This window comes from Coregonus clupeaformis, chromosome 10 (genome assembly GCF_020615455.1).
Source record: "Coregonus clupeaformis isolate EN_2021a chromosome 10, ASM2061545v1, whole genome shotgun sequence".
Lineage (NCBI taxonomy): Eukaryota > Metazoa > Chordata > Actinopteri > Salmoniformes > Salmonidae > Coregonus > Coregonus clupeaformis.
Window position 1 is genome coordinate 14,133,437 of NC_059201.1, and position 23,473 is coordinate 14,156,909.

The 23,473-nt window shown below is 44.0% G+C and overlaps 1 protein-coding gene and 1 long non-coding RNA gene across 2 annotated transcripts; one reads left to right on the forward strand and one right to left on the reverse strand.

Annotated features, from left to right (window-relative positions):
* Positions 1-564: 564 nt before the first annotated feature.
* Positions 565-11,744, forward strand: prelid3b (PRELI domain containing 3). Its single transcript, XM_041887343.2, has 6 exons — positions 565-702; positions 1,530-1,698; positions 3,608-3,697; positions 9,162-9,232; positions 9,405-9,507; positions 9,809-11,744. Exons 1-6 carry the CDS (start codon positions 671-673, stop codon positions 9,926-9,928), a joined length of 585 nt encoding a protein of 194 aa, XP_041743277.1. The 5' UTR covers positions 565-670; the 3' UTR covers positions 9,929-11,744.
* Positions 5,491-6,034, reverse strand: LOC123491607. Its single transcript, XR_006661471.1, has 3 exons — positions 6,003-6,034; positions 5,561-5,609; positions 5,491-5,514 (listed from the first exon to the last, which is right to left on the reverse strand). It is a non-coding gene; the product is annotated as an uncharacterized LOC123491607 (long non-coding RNA).
* Positions 11,745-23,473: the final 11,729 nt, after the last annotated feature.

Here is a 23,473-nt window from a genome sequence, read left to right on the forward strand (position 1 = left end):
GGTGTAATAGTGATAGGCTAGAGCTCGTGTCAAACACATTCCACGGAGGGCCGAGTGTCTGCGTGTATTCGCTCCTCCCTTGTACTTGATCGATGAATTAAGGACACTAATTAGTAAATAACTCCCCATCACCTGGTTGTCTAGGTCTTAATTGAAAGAGAAAACCAAAAACCCGCAGACACTAGGCCCTCCATGGAATGAGTTTGACACCCCTGGGCTAGAGGATAGAGATTCTATTTAGGAGAGAAAGCAAATCATTGTTGAAAACATTACTATTAATATGTGTTTTATAGTTGTAATTATTCAATGAATAAAAATGGATTCAACAGTAAGTCTACCTCATAGGTAGCTATTCAGATTTGCATTTGGTATAACGAACATACACACGCCAATATGCCAATTATATAATATAACTTGTGCCTGCCAGAGGAAGAACGTCCTCTCTATTAGGCGCGTGGTTTTTTTTCCTCTATGTCATTGCGTTGTCGACCGCTGTCAATCAACGCTGGAGAATGCGGCGGAAGTGCGCCACACAACTTTATGTCCCATGACTGCGCGTCGTAGGTGGGAGGGGATTTGCGCTGGGTCTTTTCTGAATGCGGGCGGCTTTCCCAACAGTGTGACTGCAATCACAGGCTGATTCACTCCTAAACTCACCATCTCACCGACCATGAAGATCTGGACATCGGAACACATTTTCAAGTGAGTAGCCAGCTTTCTATCTATTCATTGATTTGTGTGTGTTGTTTCGCGTAGTATCGGGTTTGGCTTGAATTAACTGACTGAACTCAACTTCACGATATATAACTTGCATCCCATGCGGAGTTGCGTTTAGTCAGCAAACGTCAGCTAGCTGGTTCGTGTTTTTCTTTTCAATGACTGTGAGAATCCTGACCATTGCAGTTTGTATCAGTTGAACAGCATCTGATATTTAAATGAACAGCTTCTAGCGGTCAGTGTCAGGTTGCAGTGAAATTGCGTAACCAGTTAGCTCGTAGTAGCAACGGCAACCTTTCCCCTACTTCTTGACGCGCCTCCGAGATGCGTCACACCGCAACCACATGGCTTCTGTCTCCTCCATGGCAACCTAGATACTTCATTGAGAAATAATCAATCCGTGGATACATTTTGGCGATTACAAGTCAAATCACCAGTTTTTAAAAAAACGATGACGCTCAGTTACTATGTAGACAGCTGAATTAAACCAGTGAGGATTTAGACTTACATATCTGTTCTCAGAACATTATGTCCTGTCCTGCTCACTATAATAATGAACTCTTAGAGGCTGTTGCATATAAATGGATGATAATGTTCTAAGTGTCATAGCGCTAAACGGCACCTGTTTCTTCCACACAAGTGTGTAAATATACATATTGTCATGAATTGCACTTGTAATTTCAACTTCAATGTTTTATTGTGTGTATTGTATTACCCATGTATTTAGTGGCTGACTGCCATGTGGATATCAGCAAAAACTTGAACTTGTGTAAATAAATTGCACGCTGATAAACTCCTCCTCCCCTTCACAGCCATCCTTGGGAGACTGTCACCAAGGCTGCTATGCAGAAGTACCCCAACCCCATGAACCCCAGTGTGTTTGGGGTGGATGTGTTGGACCGTAGCGTGGACACGCGGGGACGCCTGCACAGCAACAGACTGCTCAGCGCTGAGTGGGGCCTGCCCTCCATCGTCAAATCAGTAAGTGTTTTTTTTTTTTTTTTTCTTTCAGTAGAAATACAAAACGTAGGCCTATTAGAGGTTCTATATATGTCTGGACGAAAGACAGGATCTATCACAGTAGATTCTACTTTAGCAACATAGCAGTGAGTGTCATACTAGCCTTTTCGTTCAGTGTTGGGCATTTTCTGTGCAATAGCCTTAGAAATAGAAAATGAAATGGTTGTCATGCAAATGCGTCACGCTTCATAAAATGAAAGTACTGCTAGACAGTTTCTTAGACTGGACAACAAACTGCTGTTTCAAACCTTTCAACTGCTGTGTCACAAACAAAACAAAAGTGGGGTGTCATGGTTTGAGACTCCTCCTGGTAGACTTCTCCTCTAGTAGCCTCAGTCAGTGTTATTTGAGTTCATAGCCTCACAGCCATAGATCTCAGTTACACAATTCTCACACTCTCTGGTTCTTCCATTATGCAGTACTTGACCTTACCCCCTTGGCCCCCAGTACTCCCAGCCGTAGGGTGCTATTCCTGGGTGGGTGGGGGTAAGAGCAATAGGCACTGCCCGTGGCACGAGACTGTATTGCTCCATGTCTGGCACATGCTGTCCTGAACAAGCTGGTGCCATTCCTCTTCCTAGTGTCCTGGCAGTACAGAGCTACCCCTATAAAACATAATCCTGTCTGCTCGGTACAGAACTGTCCCTATAAAACACAACCCTCTTATCGTTGATGTAACAGGCAGACCTCTAACTATGCTGCCAGGGGCCTACTCAGAGGTTGCTTTGAATGGTTTCCAGTCTCATCACGATGTTCTTGTCTGGGGTAGCTATTAAACACTGTCCGTAATTAGTTTGCTCTTTGCTGCACATGCAAATTGCCACGATTACAGTTATGACTATGAAGGCATGCAAATTGCCACGATTACAGTTATGACTATGAAGGCATTGTAAAAGATTCAGTGATTAGATTAATTTAATCTTGATTTATTGACAGTATTAAATGACAGTTCATACATCTCATTCCTCCGTTTTGAATAATCTTCCTATTATTCATCCTTTTGAAATGAGGTCATCTCCAGAGCTCTGTTCTGACCCATAGTCCAGTTCTATGGAAGCATTAACCACTGTCCTTTCATCTCAGAACCAGGGCTGTCGCGAGAGACTACTCAACTCTGCCTTTGGTTTAGCTCCTGGGAGGGAAGGTCGGCAGACTGCTACTAATATCACGGCTAAGTCCTTTGACAGTCTTGCTCCTCCACCGACCAAATCATTGACAGGACACAGTCTCCTGGGCTCCAGTTCAAAAAGCTTCTCAGAGTAGGAGTGCTGATCTAGGATCAGGTTCCCCTTGTCCATGTAAATCTAATTTTATTATGATCTGAAAGGGAAAAGTGATACTAGACCAGCACTACTGCTCAGACGTTTGGTGACCACGTGCCCTGATCTACACAATTGCTATTAATATCACTGCTAAGTCCTTTTTAAAAGTCTAGCACAAAAACCGTCCAAAATCACTGACGGGGCATAGATGTCGTCGGGTAATCTCTGAGACTGCCAATAAACTGAGACAGCAAATATGACCTTCAGAAAAGAACAAGATTATAAGTGAGTGGACGGTTAAATTAACACCCTTTGAACTTGTGAAGGTTCCCTGTTGGAGTGAAGGAGGCCAAGTCTACAGTAGATTACAGAGAAACCAGATTAACCAATCTGTTAGATCCAGCACTGTCTGACCTGTCCATAGACGTGTCCCATATACCTAGCTAGTACACACAGGAAACTGTCTGATACATGTGTTGAGATCAGTACAGTATGAATACTGTGTCTTGGGGACACTCTGTACTCCGTCAGGACATTTGAATGACACTAAACAGGCCGGGCCTGGTGCTTTGATCATGTGGGTTCTATTGTATTGTTTCTCTCTCCAGATCATTGGCAGAACACAGACGTGCACGTACATCCAGGAGCATTCTGTAGTGGACCCCGTTGAAAGGACATTCGAGCTTCAATCTTCAAATGTGAGTTCTGAAACGTTTTATGATTTCAGCATAATGTTGTATATAATACATGTTGACATTGAGACATACACCGAGTGTACTAAACATTAAGAGTACCTGCTCTTTCCATGACACAGACTGACCAGATGAATCCAGGTGAAAGCTATGATCCCTTATTGATGTCACTTGTTAAATCCACTTCAATCAGTGTAGATGGAGGAGACAGGTTGAAGAAGGATTTTTAAGCCTTGAGACATGGATTGTGTATGTGTGCCATTCAGAGGGTGAATGGGCAAGGCAAAATATTTAAATGCCTTTGAACGTGGTATGGTAGTAGGTGCCAGGCGCACCAGTTTGTGTCAAGAACTGCTACACTGCTGAGTTTTTCCCGCTCAGCACTTTCCCGTGTGTATCGAGAATAGTCCACCACCCAAAGGACATCCTGTCAACTTGACACAACTGGTAAAAATTGGAGTCAACATGGGCCAGCATCCCTGTGGGATGCTTTGTTCATGTGTCGACGAATTGAGGCTGTTCTGATGTCTCCATAACCTCAGGAAGTAGAGGGCATTCTGCTGCCATGTCTCCCTGTCTCCATTACCTCAGGAAGTAGAGGGCATTCTGCTGCCATGTCTCCCTGTCTCCATAACCTCAGGAAGTAGAGGGCATTCTGCTGCCATGTCTCCCTGTCTCCATAACCTCAGGAAGTAGAGGGCATTCTGCTGCCATGTCTCCCTGTCTCCATAACCTCAGGAAGTAGAGGGCATTCTGCTGCCATGTCTCCATAACCTCAGGAAGTAGAGGGCATTCTGCTGCCATGTCTCCCTGTCTCCATAACCTCAGGAAGTAGAGGGCATTCTGCTGCCATGTCTCCATAGCCTCAGGAAGTAGAGGGCATTCTGCTGCCATGTCTCCATAACCTCAGGAAGTAGAGGGCATTCTGCTGCCATGTCTCCATAGCCTCAGGAAGTAGAGGGCATTCTGCTGCCATGTCCCTGTCTCCATAACCTCAGGAAGTAGAGGGCATTCTGCTGCCATGTCTCCATAACCTCAGGAAGTAGAGGGCATTCTGCTGCCATGCTGTCTCCATAACCTCAGGAAGTAGAGGGCATTCTGCTGCCATGTCTCCATAGCCTCAGGAAGTAGAGGGCATTCTGCTGCCATGTCTCCATAACATCAGGAAGTAGAGGGCATTCTGCTGCCATGTCTCCATAGCCTCAGGAAGTAGAGGGCATTCTGCTGCCATGTCTCCCTGTCTCCATAACCTCAGGAAGTAGAGGGCATTCTGCTGCCATGTCTCCATAACCTCAGGAAGTAGAGGGCATTCTGCTGCCATGTCTCCATAACCTCAGGAAGTAGAGGGCATTCTGCTGCCATGTCTCCATAACCTCAGGAAGTAGAGGGCATTCTGCTGCCATGTCTCCATAACCTCAGGAAGTAGAGGGCATTCTGCTGCCATGTCTCCCTGTCTCCATAGCCTCAGGAAGTAGAGGGCATTCTGCTGCCATGTCTCCATAGCCTCAGGAAGTAGAGGGCATTCTGCTGCCATGTCTCCATAACCTCAGGAAGTAGAGGGCATTCTGCTGCCATGTCTCCATAACCTCAGGAAGTAGAGGGCATTCTGCTGCCATGTCTCCATAGCCTCAGGAAGTAGAGGGCATTCTGCTGCCATGTCTCCCTGTCTCCATAGCCTCAGGAAGTAGAGGGCATTCTGCTGCCATGTCTCCCTGTCTCCATAGCCTCAGGAAGTAGAGGGCATTCTGCTGCCATGTCTCCCTGTCTCCATAACCTCAGGAAGTAGAGGGCATTCTGCTGCCATGTCTCCCTGTCTCCATAACCTCAGGAAGTAGAGGGCATTCTGCTGCCATGTCCTGTCTCCATAACCTCGGGAAGTAGAGGGCATTCTGCTGCCATGTCTCCCTGTCTCCATAACCTCAGGAAGTAGAGGGCATTGCTGCCATGCTGTCTCCATAGCCTCAGGAAGTAGAGGGCATTCTGCTGCCATGTCCCCTGTCTCCATAGCCTCAGGAAGTAGAGGGCATTCTGCTGCCATGTCTCCCTGTCTCCATAACCTCAGGAAGTAGAGGGCATTCTGCTGCCATGTCTCCATAGCCTCAGGAAGTAGAGGGCATTCTGCTGCCATGTCTCCATAACCTCAGGAAGTAGAGGAAATTCTGCTGCCATGTCTCCATAACCTCAGGAAGTAGAGGGCATTCTGCTGCCATGTCTCCATAGCCTCAGGAAGTAGAGGGTATTCTGCTGCCATGTCTCCATAACCTCAGGAAGTAGAGGAAATTCTGCTGCCATGTCTCGCTGTCTCCATAACCTCAGGAAGTAGAGGGCATTCTGCTGCCATGTCTCCATAGCCTCAGGAAGTAGAGGGTATTCTGCTGCCATGTCTCCATAACCTCAGGAAGTAGAGGGCATTCTGCTGCCATGTCTCCCTGTCTCCATAACCTCAGGAAGTAGAGGGCATTCTGCTGCCATGTCTCAATAGCCTCAGGAAGTAGAGGGCATTCTGCTGCCATGTCTCCCTGTCTCCATAACCTCAGGAAGTAGAGGGCATTCTGCTGCCATGTCTCCATAACCTCAGGAAGTAGAGGGCATTCTGCTGCCATGTCTCCATAGCCTCAGGAAGTAGAGGGCATTCTGCTGCCATGTCTCCATAACCTCAGGAAGTAGAGGGCATTCTGCTGCCATGTCTCCATAGCCTCAGGAAGTAGAGGGCATTCTGCTGCCATGTCTCCATAACCTCAGGAAGTAGAGGGAATTCTGCTGCCATGTCTCCATAACCTCAGGAAGTAGAGGGCATTCTGCTGCCATGTCTCCATAACCTCAGGAAGTAGAGGGCATTCTGCTGCCATGTCTCCATAACCTCAGGAAGTAGAGGGCATTCTGCTGCCATGTCTCGCTGTCTCCATAACCTCAGGAAGTAGAGGGCATTCTGCTGCCATGTCTCCATAACCTCAGGAAGTAGAGGGCATTCTGCTGCCATGTCTCCATAACCTCAGGAAGTAGAGGGCATTCTGCTGCCATGTCTCCCTGTCTCCATAGCCTCAGGAAGTAGAGGGCATTCTGCTGCCATGTCTCCTGTCTCCATAACCTCAGGAAGTAGAGGGCATTCTGCTGCCATGTCTCCCTGTCTCCATAGCCTCAGGAAGTAGAGGGCATTCTGCTGCCATGTCTCCATAACCTCAGGAAGTAGAGGGCATTCTGCTGCCATGCCTGTCTCCATAGCCTCAGGAAGTAGAGGGCATTCTGCTGCCATGCTGTCTCCATAACCTCAGGAAGTAGAGGGCATTCTGCTGCCATGTCTCCCTGTCTCCATAGCCTCAGGAAGTAGAGGGCATTCTGCTGCCATGTCTCCCTGTCTCCATAACCTCAGGAAGTAGAGGGCATTCTGCTGCCATGTCTCCATAGCCTCAGGAAGTAGAGGGCATTCTGCTGCCATGTCTCCATAGCCTCAGGAAGTAGAGGGCATTCTGCTGCCATGTCTCCATAACCTCAGGAAGTAGAGGGCATTCTGCTGCCATGTCTCCATAACCTCAGGAAGTAGAGGGCATTCTGCTGCCATGTCTCCATAACCTCAGGAAGTAGAGGGCATTCTGCTGCCATGTCTCCATAACCTCAGGAAGTAGAGGGCATTCTGCTGCCATGTCTCCCTGTCTCCATAACCTCAGGAAGTAGAGGGCATTCTGCTGCCATGTCTCCCTGTCTCCATAGCCTCAGGAAGTACATTTACATTTTAGTCATTTAGCAAACGCTCTTATCCAGAGTGACTTACAGTTAGTGAGTGCGTACATTTTTCATACAGGCCCCCCGTGGGAATCGAACCCACAATCCTGGCGTTGCAAGCGCCATGCTCTACCAACTGAGCTACAGGAGGCATTATGCTGCCATGTCTACCTGTCTCCATAGCCTCAGGAAGTATGGGTGCTGAGGGTGCTGCAGCACCGTCCGAAAAATCGGAATAAAAAAAAATTAATTAATTTAAAAGATATAGATTTTTAGAAACAAATATTTTTTCACAAAAGTAGTGCACATATAAAGTGGGCAAATAGTATGTAAACATTAAAGTTACCAGTCTTCAATGACTATGTACATAGGGCAGCAGTCTCTAAGGTTCAGGGCAGGCTACTGGGTCGAGGCCGGCTAGTGGTGACTGTTTTAACAGTCTGATGGCCTCGATAGAAGCTGTTTCTCAGTCTCTCGGCCCCAGGGGGGTGCTACTCAATATTAGGAACGTGTTCTTAATGTTTTGTACACTCAGTGTTTATCTGTTTCAAGGGTGACATGTTGTAGACCTATAGCCTAGCTGTTCCATTAGTATATTGTATATATATATATATATATATATATGTATGTATGTATGTATGTATGTGTATATATATGTATGTTATATATATATATGTATATATATATATGTATATGTATATATGTATATATATATATGTATATGTGTATATATTTTATAAATATAAAAAAATTTTACAAGACCAGACCTGTAACCATTTACAAAACATGCTCTGTTTTGAAGAATCTGAAACTCTGGAAGCTGTCTTGATCTAATTTCCAATAGCAGATGAGTGTGTCTCAGAACTGAGGAACCCTTAATGCAATGAGTCAAGTGGTAAAACATTTATGGAAGGAGGTTTACCTTGTTCTATACTAACCAAAAATATAAAGAAACATGCAACAATTTCAATGATTTTACTGAGTTACAGTTCAGATAAGGAAATTAGTCAATTGAAATAAATAAATTAGGCCCTAATCTATGGATTTCAAATGACTGGGCAGGTGTGGCCCACCCACTGGGGAGCCAGGCCCAGCCAATCAGAATGAGTTCTTCCCCACAAAAGGGCTTTATTACAGACAGAAATACTCCTCAGTTTCATCAGCTGGTCTGACGATCCCGCAGGTGAAGAAGACTGATGTGGAGGTCCTGGCCTGGCGTGGTTACACATGGTCTGCGGTTGTGAAGCCGGTTGGATGTACTGCCAAATTCTCTAAAACGACGCTGGAGGTGGCTTATGGTAGAGAAATGAACATTCAATTCTCTGACAACAGCTCTGGTGGACATTCCTGCAGTTAGCATACCAATTGCATGCTTGCTCAACTTGAGACATCTTTGGCATTGTGTTGTGTGACCAAAACTGCACATTTTAGTGGCCTTTTATTGTCCCCAGCACAAGGTGCACCTGTGTAATGATCATGCTGTTTAATCAGCTTCTTAATATGCCACATCTGTCAGGTGGATGGATTATCTTGGCAAAGGAGAAATGCTCACTAACAGGGATGTAAACACATTTGTGCACAGAATTTGAGAGAAAGAAGCTTTTTTTGCATATGGAAAATGACTGATATTTTATTTCAGCTCATATTTTTGTTCAGTATAGTTCACAGTAATTTAGTGTAAATGTGTATATTACATTGAACCCTGAACATGTCTAATGCTGTCTGCCTTTATGATTATCTCTCTCTGCAGATCACATTCACTAACATGGTGTCAGTGGATGAGAAGCTTACATACAGACCACACCCTGATGACCCAGAGAAGTAAGTACAGTCAGACAAGTAAGGCTTTACTAACTTTGTGCCATGCTTACAGTGTATCGGGCTACTTGAAATGGGAGATGTCAAACTCAGTGTGACTTCCCTGGTTAAATGAAGGATAAATGCATTACATAAATATATTTTAATATCTAATTCTCCACTCTTGTCTGTGCAGGACGATATTGACCCAAGAAGCTCTCATCTCAGTCAAAGGGGTCAGTCTGAGTAGCTACCTTGAGGGAGTTTTGGCTAGCACCATCTCTGCAAACGCAGGCAAGGTACGTGATCTCGGTCTTCTCCTCACCTACCCAGATGGCTGGTTAGAGAAACACTTGTATCTGCATGTAGTTTGAAAAACTAATTGTATGATGTCCATGATAGCTTGGTCTCAGATCTCTTTGCACTGTATAGCCTACACCTATGCTCATGTTTGGCATGAAAACTACCATAGACGCTATACAACACAACCAGATCCGGCACCAGGCTATGTCCTTTAGAACTCCGAGATCATTTATACCGTTATTTTATTTTTATTTTTTTCCCCCTTCTAATTTGACTCCTCTCCTCTTCCTCCATCAGGGTCGTGAGGCGATGGAGTGGGTGATCAGGAAGCTAAATGCAGAGATCGAAGAGTTGGCAGCTGCAGCCCGCGGCACCATGAGGACGCCCATGGCTGCTGCTATGACTGCAGAGAAATGAAACATCCTCCACCCTCTGCATTCCCAGTCTGGGGACATTGTTCTTCTGTGCCAGAACAGACTCCACCTCCCTTTGTGCTGCTCTGATTCTCATTAACTGGCCAGCCAGGCATCACATCTCCAAGTTTGATTACAATTCAAGTACTGTATTTATTATTAATATTTATTATTATTATTTAAGTACTAACTGAAATGAAGGGAACAACGGTAATCCTAATATCTATTTTTGAACATTTTTATAGAAAAAATAAACTCCTAGAGCACCATCTCAAATGCAGTGTCTGTTGGAGTAGAATCTAAATATGCTCAGTTGCTCTGTGCCCAAGATGGAGACTAGAGCAGGGTCATGCTATGTTATGCCATTATTATTAGAATGCACTAGTACTAGGTAATAGCCTCAGGGACAGTGTAAAATATAGAGGACGGTTCAGAGAGTAACAACTTGGTTCTGTACCGAACTTGATGGACAGTGCTAGCCTGGTCCCAGAGTTGGCAAGAGAGCACAAACAGATCTGGGACCAGGCTAAGACCGCAGCAGAGGTTATTGAATAATAAATCCTGGGTGACCTGTCCCTTTTAACAGACAGAACAAGAACAGTTTCAACATGCTGCATTTGAGGCTGTTTTCCTGCGGAAAGTTGCACCTAAATTTAAGAATGGTAAGGCGTGGTCTGGGTTTTTCATACTGTTATCATTTTACAGTGACATTTGAGTGAAATCATTGACACGGGGGAGTGAAATGTAACTTTGGGAAGAATTAACAGATAAGAAACATATGGTTGCATGAGTCCTCACTGAATGTTTCCAATGTTCTTGGGTGCCTCAGAAGTTTGACCCTCTGCCAGCACAACATGTCTGTGTTCGCAGAGTATTATGGCCCCGACAATGAATGCATTTTCTAATGCACATACTGTACAGAAGAGATGGGTTGTGCTCTGGCTCCTCCAGTAATGTTCTGCATTCTCTCCCAAGAGTCCAAATATTTAAATAATATAAAATAACTGTTTTGGCTAAATGTGCCATACTGCTATAGCCTCAGTATGTTATGGAAATGTCTGCTATGTTTGACGTATGGAGAGAATATTTATTTTATTTATATAGAGGGATGAATGTGTTTTAATTTGGTTGTAACCAATGGTACTTATTGTCAGTGTTACTTACTGACTGGGATGTCAAGTATATATTCTAGATCATAACGATGTTGAGGCGATCAAATACCTCTGCTACCAACTGTCTAAGGGCCGGTTTCCCGTACGCAGATCAAGTTTAGCACTGGACTATTGAAATAGCTTTTTAATCCAGGACTAGGCGTAATCTGGGCAAACCGGCCCATAATGTTTTGTCTTGGGTCTATGGTGAAAACTTGTGTTGTCGAGGGAGATACGTCAAGGAAAGAATGATGCTACATGTGATGTATGCATTCCAAAAACCATGCCAGTTTGCATTGTCAATACAAATGGTTTATTTTCCGTTGCCAGAGCCAAAGTTCTAATATGCTTTAAAGTGGTAATGTCAAATAGTCTAGGTTGGTTATTTGTCAATGAATGTTCTGTTCTGACATTACCTGATGTGAGAATGAAGGGACATGTTGATCGTTATAACGTTCAGATGTGTAAGGAGTAATTTGTGGGTGTTTTTAACCCATATTTAGAATAAAATGACAACTTAACTCTACACCTGCACAACAATACAACTTAGTTGGTGCTGAAGTGATAATGGATTGAAATGATTCTGTAAACTCAAGTTCCAAACGGTCAAACAGAAATGAAGACCAGGCGTGTTGGTTTACATGAAAAAAAATAAAGTCCTCTGAAATATCTGTGTTTTGCTTTTACATTATTGTTACATACAGTATTGCTCTATTTTGACAGAGATTTGTGGAATAGGGTTTTATGGCAAAGCTGTCTGCACTTTTCCTTGACCTGTGTATTTAGAGCAAGCTCTTTGCCTGCATTTCCATTTTTATTATTGAGGTTGAGATGCCGGCAGAAGATGCCCTACAATAGATCTAGGATCAGATTACCCAACGTCAGAATCCTAACCTTGAGATAATTTATGTTATTTTCTAAATTGCAAAATGTGGTTAGTAACTCAAATACGGTTTTCTATCGCCCCCTTGTGTACTAAAGGTCAAGTCTAGATGGGATATAGCTTTGTTCCAAATAATGTCCGATGTTTTTTGTTGCATTTTAGCTAACCCTAACCCTTTTTCTAACATTAACCTACTCCTAATAACCTGCTGCGTTAATTGTCCTAACCTGCGTAACCAGCTTCTACGAAAAGTACATTTTTGACAAAAGCTGTATCCCTTCTAGGCAGCATGTGGGACATTTGGGCTAGAGTTGTAATGAGGGAAGATGGCGGAAACAGATGTTCTGTTCGAAACTGATAGTGAAGATGAGTGAGTACGAGTGGGCTGCAGTCGTGAAACAAAATAAGTAAAGTTGTGATGTAAACTAAGAAATCCCTTGGTTCATCTATAGTCGGAGTGTGGGATTTGGATCAATGTTATCGCTTGTAACGCCAGGGTAGTGGGTCCGATCCCCGGGACCACCCATACGTAAAAATGTATGCACACATGACTGTAAGTCGCTTTGGATAAAAGCGTCCGCTAAATGGCATATTATTATTATTATTATTATCTGGGTGATCGGTTCGAAGTCACGAAGAGTATCATGGAGGCGTTGGGTGAGGTGGCGTCTGTGAGAGTCACATCAGCTGGTCTTATTCAGATTTGTTTGTGTGTCCGAGGAACAGAAGAAGCGTGCTTTGCACTTCAAAAATATATTTGAATGGAATGTTTTTTATATGGATTTCCGAAGCAGGGCACCTGTCAAGGGGGTTATTTCTGGGGTTGCGCATGAAGTGGATGAAGTCATTGGTGCACGTCGACTGACCTATATGGTTGATGGAGTAAGGAAACCCACTTAATTGTTTTTTAACGAGCCCTCCCTTCTCATGTGAAGATAGTCTTTATGAGATACCCTGTAAGAGCTTTTGTGCGCAAGCCCCTCTAGTGTTATACAGTGTTGGTGAAACCATAAGGAGAGGAAGTACAAACCAACGACGCTAGACAGAGAGGAATATGCTTAAGCAAAAGGCAGTTTATTAAACACAGAGATAGCTGGTACTGCTCAAGCTACATGCATGGGCCCAATGCATGGACCCAATCAATTGCCTCTTATGGATACAGTTGAGAAGGATCAAAAACAGAGTTTACAGCATTACTTTATACAATGTAACACAAAGGAAGGGGTCCTTCTTCTAGTCCCTTGATTGGTTCCCGAGGCGTAGGAGGCGGGTCTGCTCTGTCCAGAGTAGAAGCCCCTTTGGTGCAGTTTGTGTGTGTGCGTAACTCGTGAGGCATGAGGATGAGTGTGCGTATGCATGGAGATGTGTGTGTGAATGTGTGTATGTTCTCAAAGGAAAGACTCGTGGGGAGCAACCAGATTGTGGCCTGTGGCGTGGGTGTTGTCCTTGAGAAGATATTGGCTCTGTCCATTGTTCTTGCATAGGAACAGCATTGATTGAAAACAAGCTCCTAACATTAAAATGGGTCATGCACAAGATTTTAGTCAGACCAAGCTATAACATTTTAATATTTACTACGACAAATGTGGCTTGCGAAAGTATTCACCCCCTTGGCATTTTTCCTATTTTGTAGAGCCATCTTTTGCAGCAATTACAGCTGCACGTCTCTTGGGGTATGTCTCTATAAGCTTGGCACATCTAGCCACTACGATTTTTCCCATTCTTCAAGGCAAAACTGCTCCAGCTCCTTGAAGTTCAATGGGTTCCGCTGGTGTACAGCAATCTTTAAGTCATACCACAGATTCTCAGTCTCAATTCTCTGGAAGACTGAAACAGGTTTCCCTCAATAATTTCCCTGTATTTAGTGCCATCCACCATTCCTTCAATTCTGACCAGTTTCCCAGTCCCTGCCGATGAAAAACATTGGTGTTCTCGGGGTGATGAGAAGTGTTGGGTTTGCGCTAGACATAGCGTTTTCCTTGATGGCCAAAAAGCTCTTCCATATGTTTGGGGAGTCTCCCACATGCCTTTTGGCGAACACCAAACATGTTTGCTTATTTTGTTCTTTAAGCAATGGCTTTTTTCTGGCCACTCTTCCATAAAGCCCAGCTTTGTGGAGTGTACGGCTTAAAGTGGTCCTATGGACAGGAACTCCAATCTCCGCTGTGGAGCTTTGCAGCTCCTTCAGGGTTATCTTTGGTATCTTTGTTGTCTCTCTGATTAATGCCCTCCTTGCCTGGTCTGTGAGTTTTGGTGGGCGGCCCTCTCTTGGCAGGTTTGTTGTGGTGCCATATTTTTTCCATTTCTTAATAATGGATTTAATGGTGCTCCATGGGATGTTCAAAGTTTCTGATATGTTTTTATAACCCAACCCTGATCTGTACTTCTCCACAACTTTGTCCCTGACCTGTTTGGAGAGCTCCTTGGTCTTCATGGTGCCGCTTGCCTGGTGGTGCCGCTTGCTTAGTGGTGTTGCAGACTCTGGGGCCTTTCAGAACAGGTGTATATATACTGAGATCATGTGACAGATCATGTGACACTTAGATTGCACACAGGTGGACTTTATTTAACTAATTATGTGACTTCTGGAGGTAATTGGTTGCACTAGATCTTATTTAGGGGCTTCATAGCAAAGGGGGTGAATACATATGCACGCACCACTTTTCCACTATTTATTTTTTCGAATGTCATATTACATGAAATCCAAATAAAAATCCATTTAAATTACAGAATGTAATGCAACAAAATAGGAAAAACGCCAAGGGGGATGAATACTTTTGCAAGACACTGTAAATGCTAAAGATTTGGGGATGTATCAAGTGTATGCAGACGGGAAGAATATCGTATGCCAGCTGAGGTTATGCTGCAACTGTGATGGTGAACATGCACTCGAGTCCCCGGATTGCCCTGTTAGGGTGAAGGAGACAGAGGTGGCGAGAATAAGGGATGTCCGGCGTGTCTCCTTTTTTTGTGATCAACTGTTTTTTATTTAGTAATAATAATTGTCAGCAAACATGAATACATACACACAAAATGAAGAATGCGCTTCTGACAGAGAGATAAATGAAGTAAAGAGAAATCATTAAAAGTAAAACAAAAGGGAGACGGAGGGATATTTTCTGACAAATCACTGAGCTGTCTGTTCAAACGACTAGCACACAGCTCAAGCACCCATGCATACCCCACAAGACTTGCCACCAGGGGTCTCTTCACAGTCCCAAAGTCCAAAACAAACCATGGGAGGTGCAAAGTACTACACAGAGCCACGACTACATGGAACTCTATTCCACATCAAGTAATTCATTCAAGCAGTAAAATCAGATTTAAAAAAACAGATAAAACTACACCTTATGGAACAACATGGACTGTGAAGAGACACACTGGAACACACACGAATACGCACACACACGCTAGCACACGCACTCCACCCACATGCATTGTAATATTGTTGTATGGTGGGATTATAAATGTTGTATTGTAGATATGTAGTGGTGTAATAATGTTATATGACGCACCGTTTTTGTGTGTGTGTGTGATGTGCCTTAATGTGTTTGAACCCCAGGTAGAGTAGCTGCTAATGGGGATCCCTAATAACATACAAAAATGTAATGTCATTAATATGATTGTGGGCTACGTATCACTACATTTCATATCAGGCTTTACTGTAATATGAGTAGTATTTTGATTTCAATTTCAATTTTCTTACATTAATATATGAAGAATGTTTAATATATATATATATATATATATATATATACAGTGAGGGGGAAAAGTATTTGATCCCCTGCTGATGTGGTACGTTTGCCCACTGACAAAGAAATGATCAGTCTATAATTTTAATGGTAGGTTTATTTGAACACTGAGAGACAGAATAACAACAACAAAAATCCAGAAAAACGCATGTAAAAAATGTTATGAATTGATTTGCATTTTAATGAGGGAAATAAGTATTTGACCCCTCTGCAAAACATGACTTAGTGGCAAAACCCTTGTTGGCAATCACAGAGGTCAGACGTTTCTTGTAGTTGGCCACCAGGTTTGCACACATCTCAGGAGGGATTTTGTCCCACTCCTCTTTGCAGATCTCAAACCTTCAGCTCCCTCAACATATTTTCTATGGGATTAAGGTATGGAGACTGGCTAGGCCACTCCAGGACCTTAATGTGCTTCTTCTTGAGCCACTCCTTTGTTGCCTTGGCCGTGTATTTTGGGTCATTGTCATGCTGGAATACCCATCCACGACCCATTTTCAATGCCCTGGCTGAGGGAAGGAGGTTCTCACCCAAGATTTGACGGTACATGGCCCCATCCATCGTCCCTTTGATGCAGTGAAGTTGTCCTGTCCCCTTAGCAGAAAAACACCCCCAAAGCATAATGTTTCCACCTCCATGTTTGACGGTGGGGATGGTGTTCTTGGGGTCATAGGCAGCATTCCTCCTCCTCCAAACACGGCGAGTTGAGTTGATGCCAAAGAGTTCCATTTTGGTCTCATCTGACCACAACACTTTCACCCAGTTCTCCTCTGAATCATTCAGATGTTCATTGGCAAACTTCAGACGGGCATGTATATGTGATTTCTGTAGCTCAACTGGTAGAGCACGGCGCTTGAAACGCCAAGGTAGTGGGTTCGAGCCCCGGGACCACCCATACACAAAAATGTATGCACGCATGACTGTAAGTCGCTTTGGATAAAAGCGTCTGCTAAATGGCATATTATTATTATTATATTATTTGAGCAGGGGGACCTTGCGGGCGCTGCAGGATTTCAGTCCTTCACGTCGTAGTGTGTTACCAATTGTTTTCTTGGTGACTATGGTTCCAGCTGCCTTGAGATCATTGACAAGATCCTCCCATGTAGTTCTGGGCTGATTCCTCACCGTTCTCATGATCATTGCAACTCCACGAGGTGAGATCTTGCATGGAGCCCCAGGCCGAGGGAGATTGACAGGTCTTTTGTGTTTCTTCCATTTGCGAATAATCGCACCAACTGTTGTCACCTTCTCACCAAGCTGCTTGGCGATGGTCTTGTAGCCCATTCCAGCCTTGTGTAGGTCTACAATCTTGTCCCTGACATCCTTGGAGAGCTCTTTGGTCTTGGCCATGGTGGAGAGTTTGGAATCTGATTGATTGATTGCTTCTGTGGACAGGTGTCTTTTATACAGGTAACAAGCTGAGATTAGGAGCAATTAAGAGTGTGCTCCTAATCTCAGCTCGTTATCTGTATAAAAGACACCTGGGAGCCAGAAATCTTTCTGATTGAGAGGGGGTCAAATACTTATTTCCCTCATTAAAATGCAAATCAATTTATAACATTTTTGACATGCGTTTTTCTGGATTTTTTTGTTGTTATTCTGTCTCTCTCTGTTCAAATAAACCTACCATTAAAATTATAGACTGATAATTTCTTTGTCAGTGGGTAAACGTACAAAATCAGCAGGGGATCAAATACTTTTTTTCCCCTCACTGTATATATACAGTACCAGTCAAAAGTTCGGACACACCTACTCATTCAAGGGTTTTTCTTTATTTGTACTATTTTCTACATTGTAGAATACTAGTGAACACATCAAAACTATGAAATAACACATATGGAATCATGTAGTAATCAAAGCCCTGCGGTTGTGGGCGGTGCAGTTGCCATACCAGGTGGTGATATAGCCTGACAGGATGCTCTCAATTGTGCATCTGTAAAAGTTTGTGAGGGTTTTAGATGCCAAGCCAAATTTCTTCAGCCTCCTGAGGTTGAAGAGGCTCTGTTGCGCCTTCTTCACCACACTGTCTGTGTGGGTGGACCATTTCAGTTTGTCTGTGATGTGTATGCCAAGGAACTTGAAGCTTTCCACCTTCTCCACTGCGGTCCCGTCGATGTGGATAGGGGGGTGCACCCTCTGCTGTTTCCTGAAGTCCACGATCATCTCCTTTGTTTTATTGACGTTGAGTGAGAGGTTATTTTCCTGGCACCACACTCCCAGAGCCCTCACCTCCTCCCTGTTGGCGGTCTCATCATTGTTGGTAATCAAGCCTACTACTGTTGTGTCGTCTACAAACTTCATGATTGAGTTGGAGGCGTGCTTGGCCACGCAGTCATGGGTGAACAGGGAGTACAGTAGGGGGCTGAGCATGCACCCTTGTGGGGCCCCAGTGTTGAGGATCAGCGAAGTGGAGATGTTGTTTCCTACCTTCACCACCTGGGGGCGGCCCGTCAGGAAGTCCAGGACCCAGTTGCACAGGGCGGGGTTCAGACCCAGGGCTTCGAGCTTGATGATGGGTACTATGGTGTTGAATGCTGAGCTATAGTCAATGAACAGCATTCTTACATAGGTATTCCTCTTGTCCTGATGGGATAGGGCAGTGTGCAGTGTGATGGCGATTGCATCGTCTGTGGATCAATTGGGGCGGTAAGCAAATTGAAGTGGGTCTAGGGTGACAAGTAAGGTAGAGGTGATATGATCCTTGACTAGTCTCTCAAAGCACTTCATGATGACAGAGGTGAGTGCTACAGTGCGATAGTCATTTAGTTCAGTTACCTTTGCTTTCTTGGGTACAGGAACAATGGTCTTTCTTGAAGCATGTGGGAACAGCAGACTGGGAAAGGGAGAGATTGAATATGTCCATAAACACACCAGCCAGCTGGTCTGCGCATGCTCTGAGGACGCGGCTAGGGATGCCGTCTGGACCGGCAGCCTTGCGGGGTTAACATGCTTAAATGTCTTAATCACGTCGGCCACAGAGAAGGAGAGGCCACAGTCCTTGGTAGTGGGCCTCGTCAGTGGCACTGTGTTATCCTCAAAGCGGGCGAAGAAGGTGTTTAGCTTGTCTGGAAGCGAGACGTCGGCGTCGGCGACGTGGCTGGTTTTCCTTTTGTAGTCCGTGATTGTCTGTAGACCCTGCCACTTACGTCTCGTGTCTGAGCCGTTGAATTGCGACTCCACTTTGTCTCTATACTGATGTTTTGCCGGTTTAATTGCCTTGCGTAGTGAGTAGCTACACTGTTTGTATTCTGCCATATTCCCAGTCACCTTGCCATGGTTGAATGCGGTGGTTCGTGCTTTCAGATTGGCGTGAATGCTGCCATCTATCCATGGTTTCTGGTTAGGGTAAGTTTTAATAGTCACAGTGGGCACAACATCACCTATACACTTCCTGATAAACTCAGTCACCGTTTCAGTGTATTCGCCAAAATTATTTTCAGAAGCTACCCGGAACATATCCCAGTCCGCGTGATCAAAACAATCTTGAAGCGTGGATTCCGATTGGTCAGACCTGCGTTGAATAGTCCTTAGCATGGGTATTTCCTGTTTAAGTTTCTGCCTATAGGAAGGGAGGAGCTAAATTGAGTCGTGGTCAGATTTGCTGAAAGAAAGGCGGGGGAGGGCCTTATAACCATCTCGGAAGTTCAAATAGCAATGGTCGAGGATTTTGGCAGCACGAGTACAACAGTTGTTATGTTGATAGAACTTCGGCAGCCTAGTCCTCAAATTTGCTTTGTTAAAATCCCCGGCTACAATAAATGCAGCCTCAGGATATGTGGTTTCCAGTTTGCATAAAGTCCAGTGAAGTTCTTTGAGGGCCGTCGTGGTATCGGCTTGAGGGGGGATATACAAGGCTGTGACTATAACCGAATAAAATTATCTTGGGAGATAATACGGTCGGCATTTGATTGTGAGGTCGGGTGAACAAAAGGACTCGAGTTCCTGTATGTTACTACAATTACACCATGAGTTGTTAATCATGAAACACACACCTCCGCCCTTCTGCTTCCCGGAGAGATATTTATTCCTGTCTGCGCGATGAACTGAAAACCCCTCTGGCTGGACCGATTTCGACAGAATATCCCAAGAGAGCCATGTTTCCGTGAAACAAAGTATGTTACAGGCCTTGATGTCTCTCTGGAAATAAATCCTTGCCCGGAGTTTGTCGATCTTGTTAACCAAAGACCTTGTTAACCATCACACCACCTCCTCCATGCTTCAAGGTGGGAACCACACTTGCGGAGATCATCTGTTCACCTACTATGCGTCTCACAAAGACACGGTGGTTGGAACCAAAAATCTCACATTTGGACTCATCAGACCAAAGGACAGATTTCCACCGGTCTAATGTCCATTGCTCGTGTTTCTTGGCCCAAGCAAGTCTCTTCTTCTTATTGGTGTCCTTTAGTAGTGGTTTCTTTGCAGCAATTCGACCATGAAGGCCTGATTCATGCAGTCTCCTCTGAACAGTTGATGTTGAGATGTGTCTGTTACTTGAACTCTGTGAAGCATTTATCTGGGCTGCAATTTCTGAGGCTGGTAACTCTAATGAACTTATCATCTGCAGCAGAGGTAACTCTGGGTCTTCCATTCCTGTGGCGGTCCTCATGAGAGCCAGTTTCATCATAACGTTTGATGGTTTTTGCGACTGCACTTGAAGAAACGTTCAAAGTTCTTGAAATGTTCCGTATTTACTGACCTTCATGTCTTAAAGTAATGATGGACTGTCGTTTCTCTTTGCTTATTTGAGCTGTTCTTGCCATAATATGGACTTGGTCTTTTACTTGGTCTAGAATGCCAAGAGTGTGCAAAGCTGTCATCAAGGCGAAGGGTGGTTACTACACGATTCCATATGTGTTATTTCACAGTTTTGATGTCTTCACTATTATTCTACAATGTAGAAAAACCATATAATGAGTAGGTGTGTCCAAACCTTTGACTGGTACTGTATATACAGTGAGGGAAAAAAGTATTTGATCCCCTGCTGATTTTGTACGTTTGCCCACTGACAAAGAAATGATCAGTCTATAATTTTAATGGTAGGTTTATTTGAACAAAGAGAGACTGAATAACAACAAAGAAATCCAGAAAAACGCATGTCAAAAATGTTATATATTGATTTGCATTTTAATGAGGGAAATAAGTATTTGACCCCCTCTCAATCAGAAAGATTTCTGGCTCCCATGTGTCTTTTATACAGGTAACTAGCTGAGATTAGGAGCACACTCTTAAAGGGAGTGCTCCTAATCTCAGCTTGTTACCTGTATAAAAGACACCTGTCCACAGAAGCAATCAATCAATCAGATTCCAAACTCTCCACCATGGCCAAGACCAAAGAGCTCTCCAAGGATGTCAGGGACAAGATTGTAGACCTACACAAGGCTGGAATGGGCTACAAGACCATCGCCAAGCAGCTTGGTGAGAAGGTGACAACAATTGGTGCGATTATTCGCAAATAGAAGAAACACAAAATAACTGTCAATCTCCCTCGGCCTGGGGCTCCATGCAAGATCTCACCTCGTGGAGTTGTAATGATCATGAGAATGGTGAGGAATCAGCCCAGAACTACACAGGAGGATCTTGTCAATGATCTCAAGGCAGCTGGGACCATAGTCACCAAGAAAACAATTGGTAACACACTACGCCGTGAAGGACTGAAATCCTGCAGCGTCCGCAAGGTCCCCCTGCTCAAGATAGCACATATACATGCCCGTCTGAAGTTTGCCAATGAACATCTGAATGATTCAGAGGAGAACTGGGTGAAAGTGTTGTGGTCAGATGAGACCAAAATGGAGCTCTTTGGCATCAACTCAACTCGCCGTGTTTGGAGGAGGAGGAATGCTGCCTATGACCCCAAGAACACCATCCCCACCGTCAAACATGGAGGTGGAAACATTATACTTTGGGGGTGTTTTTCTGCTAAGGGGACAGGACAACTTCACCACATAAAAGGGACGATGGACGGGGCCATGTACCGTCAAATCTTGGGTGAGAACCTCCTTCCCTCAGCCAGGGCATTGAAAATGGGTCGTGGATGGGTTTTCCAGCATGACAATGACCCAAAGCACACGGCCAAGGCAACAAAGGAGTGGCTCAAGAAGAAGCACATTAAGGTCCTGGAGTGGCCTAGCCAGTCTCCAGACCTTAATCCCATAGAACATATGTGGAGGGAGCTGAAGGTTTGAGTTGCCAAACGTCAGCCTCGAAACCTTAATGACTTGGAGAAGATCTGCAAAGAGGAGTGGGACAAAATCCCTCCTGAGATGTGTGCAAACCTGGTGGCCAACTACAAGAAACGTCTGACCTCTGTGATTGCCAACAAGGGTTTTGCCACCAAGTACTAAGTCATGTTTTGCAGAGGGGTCAAATACTTATTTCCCTCATTAAAATGCAAATCAATTTATAACATTTCTGACATGCGTTTTTCTGTTTTTTTTGTTGTTATTCTGTCTCTCACTGTTCAAATAAACCTACCATTAAAATTATAGACTGATCATGTCTTTGTCAGTGGGCAAACGTACAAAATAAGCTGGGGATCAAATACTTTTTTCCCTCACTGTATATGTAATTTTTTTTTATATATTGTTGAACATAATTTACTCTACAGGCATATCAAAATTCCAGAGTTGGATCTCTGCTAGTTTTAAAGTTATGGCCCATTTTATAGAGAGACATTAGCATAGTAGGCAATGAAAGCCCTCCTTTTACGTACCATTGCACATCCTGCAATTTATCAGCAGAGGGCGCAAAACACTATAGGCCTGTACATGTTGAATGACTAATAACAACAAAGAAACAAACTATTGATAACTATGTCTACTTGAAGGGGAAATATTTTTTTTTAAGGATATGTAAATATGAGTATGTATATGTATTTAAATGTATGTATGTGTATATGTATGTGTATATATATATATATATATATATTTGCGAGAATAAAAATATATGGGGATTGGAAGTGATGCAGACAATTACATTGATGGAAGTTACAATCTATCTGCAATATTAAAGCTGTTCTACCCCCTAAAAAATATATATACAGTGGGGAGAACAAGTATTTGATACACTGCCGATTTTGCAGGTTTTCCTACTTACAAAGCATGTAGAGGTCTGTAATTTTTATCATAGGTACACTTCAACTGTGAGAGACGGAATCTAAAACAAAAATCCAGAAAATCACATTGTATGATCTTTAAGTAATTCATTTGCATTTTATTGCATGACATAAGTATTTGATACTTCAGAAAAGCAGAACTTAATATTTGGTATAGAAACCTTTGTTTGCAATTACAGAGATCATACGTTTCCTGTAGGTCTTGACCAGGTTTGCACACACTGCAGCAGGGATTTTGGCCCACTCCTCCATACAGACCTTCTCCAGATCCTTCAGGTTTTCGGGGCTGTCGCTGGGCAATACGGACTTTCAGCTCCCTCCAAAGATTTTCTATTGGGTTCAGGTCTGGAGACTGGCTAGGCCACTCCAGGACCTTGAGATGCTTCTTACGTAGCCACTCCTTAGTTGCCTGGCTGTGGACCTTGAGATGCTTCTTACGGAGCCACTCCTTCGTTGCCCTGGCTGTGTGTTTCGGGTCGTTGTCATGCTGGAAGACCCAGCCACGATCCATCTTCAATGCTCTTACTGAGGGAAGGAGGTTGTTGGTCAAGATCTCGCGATACATGGCCCCATCCATCCTCCCCTCAATACGGTGCAGTCGTCCTGTCCCCTTTGCAGAAAAGCATCCCCAAAGAATGATGTTTCCACC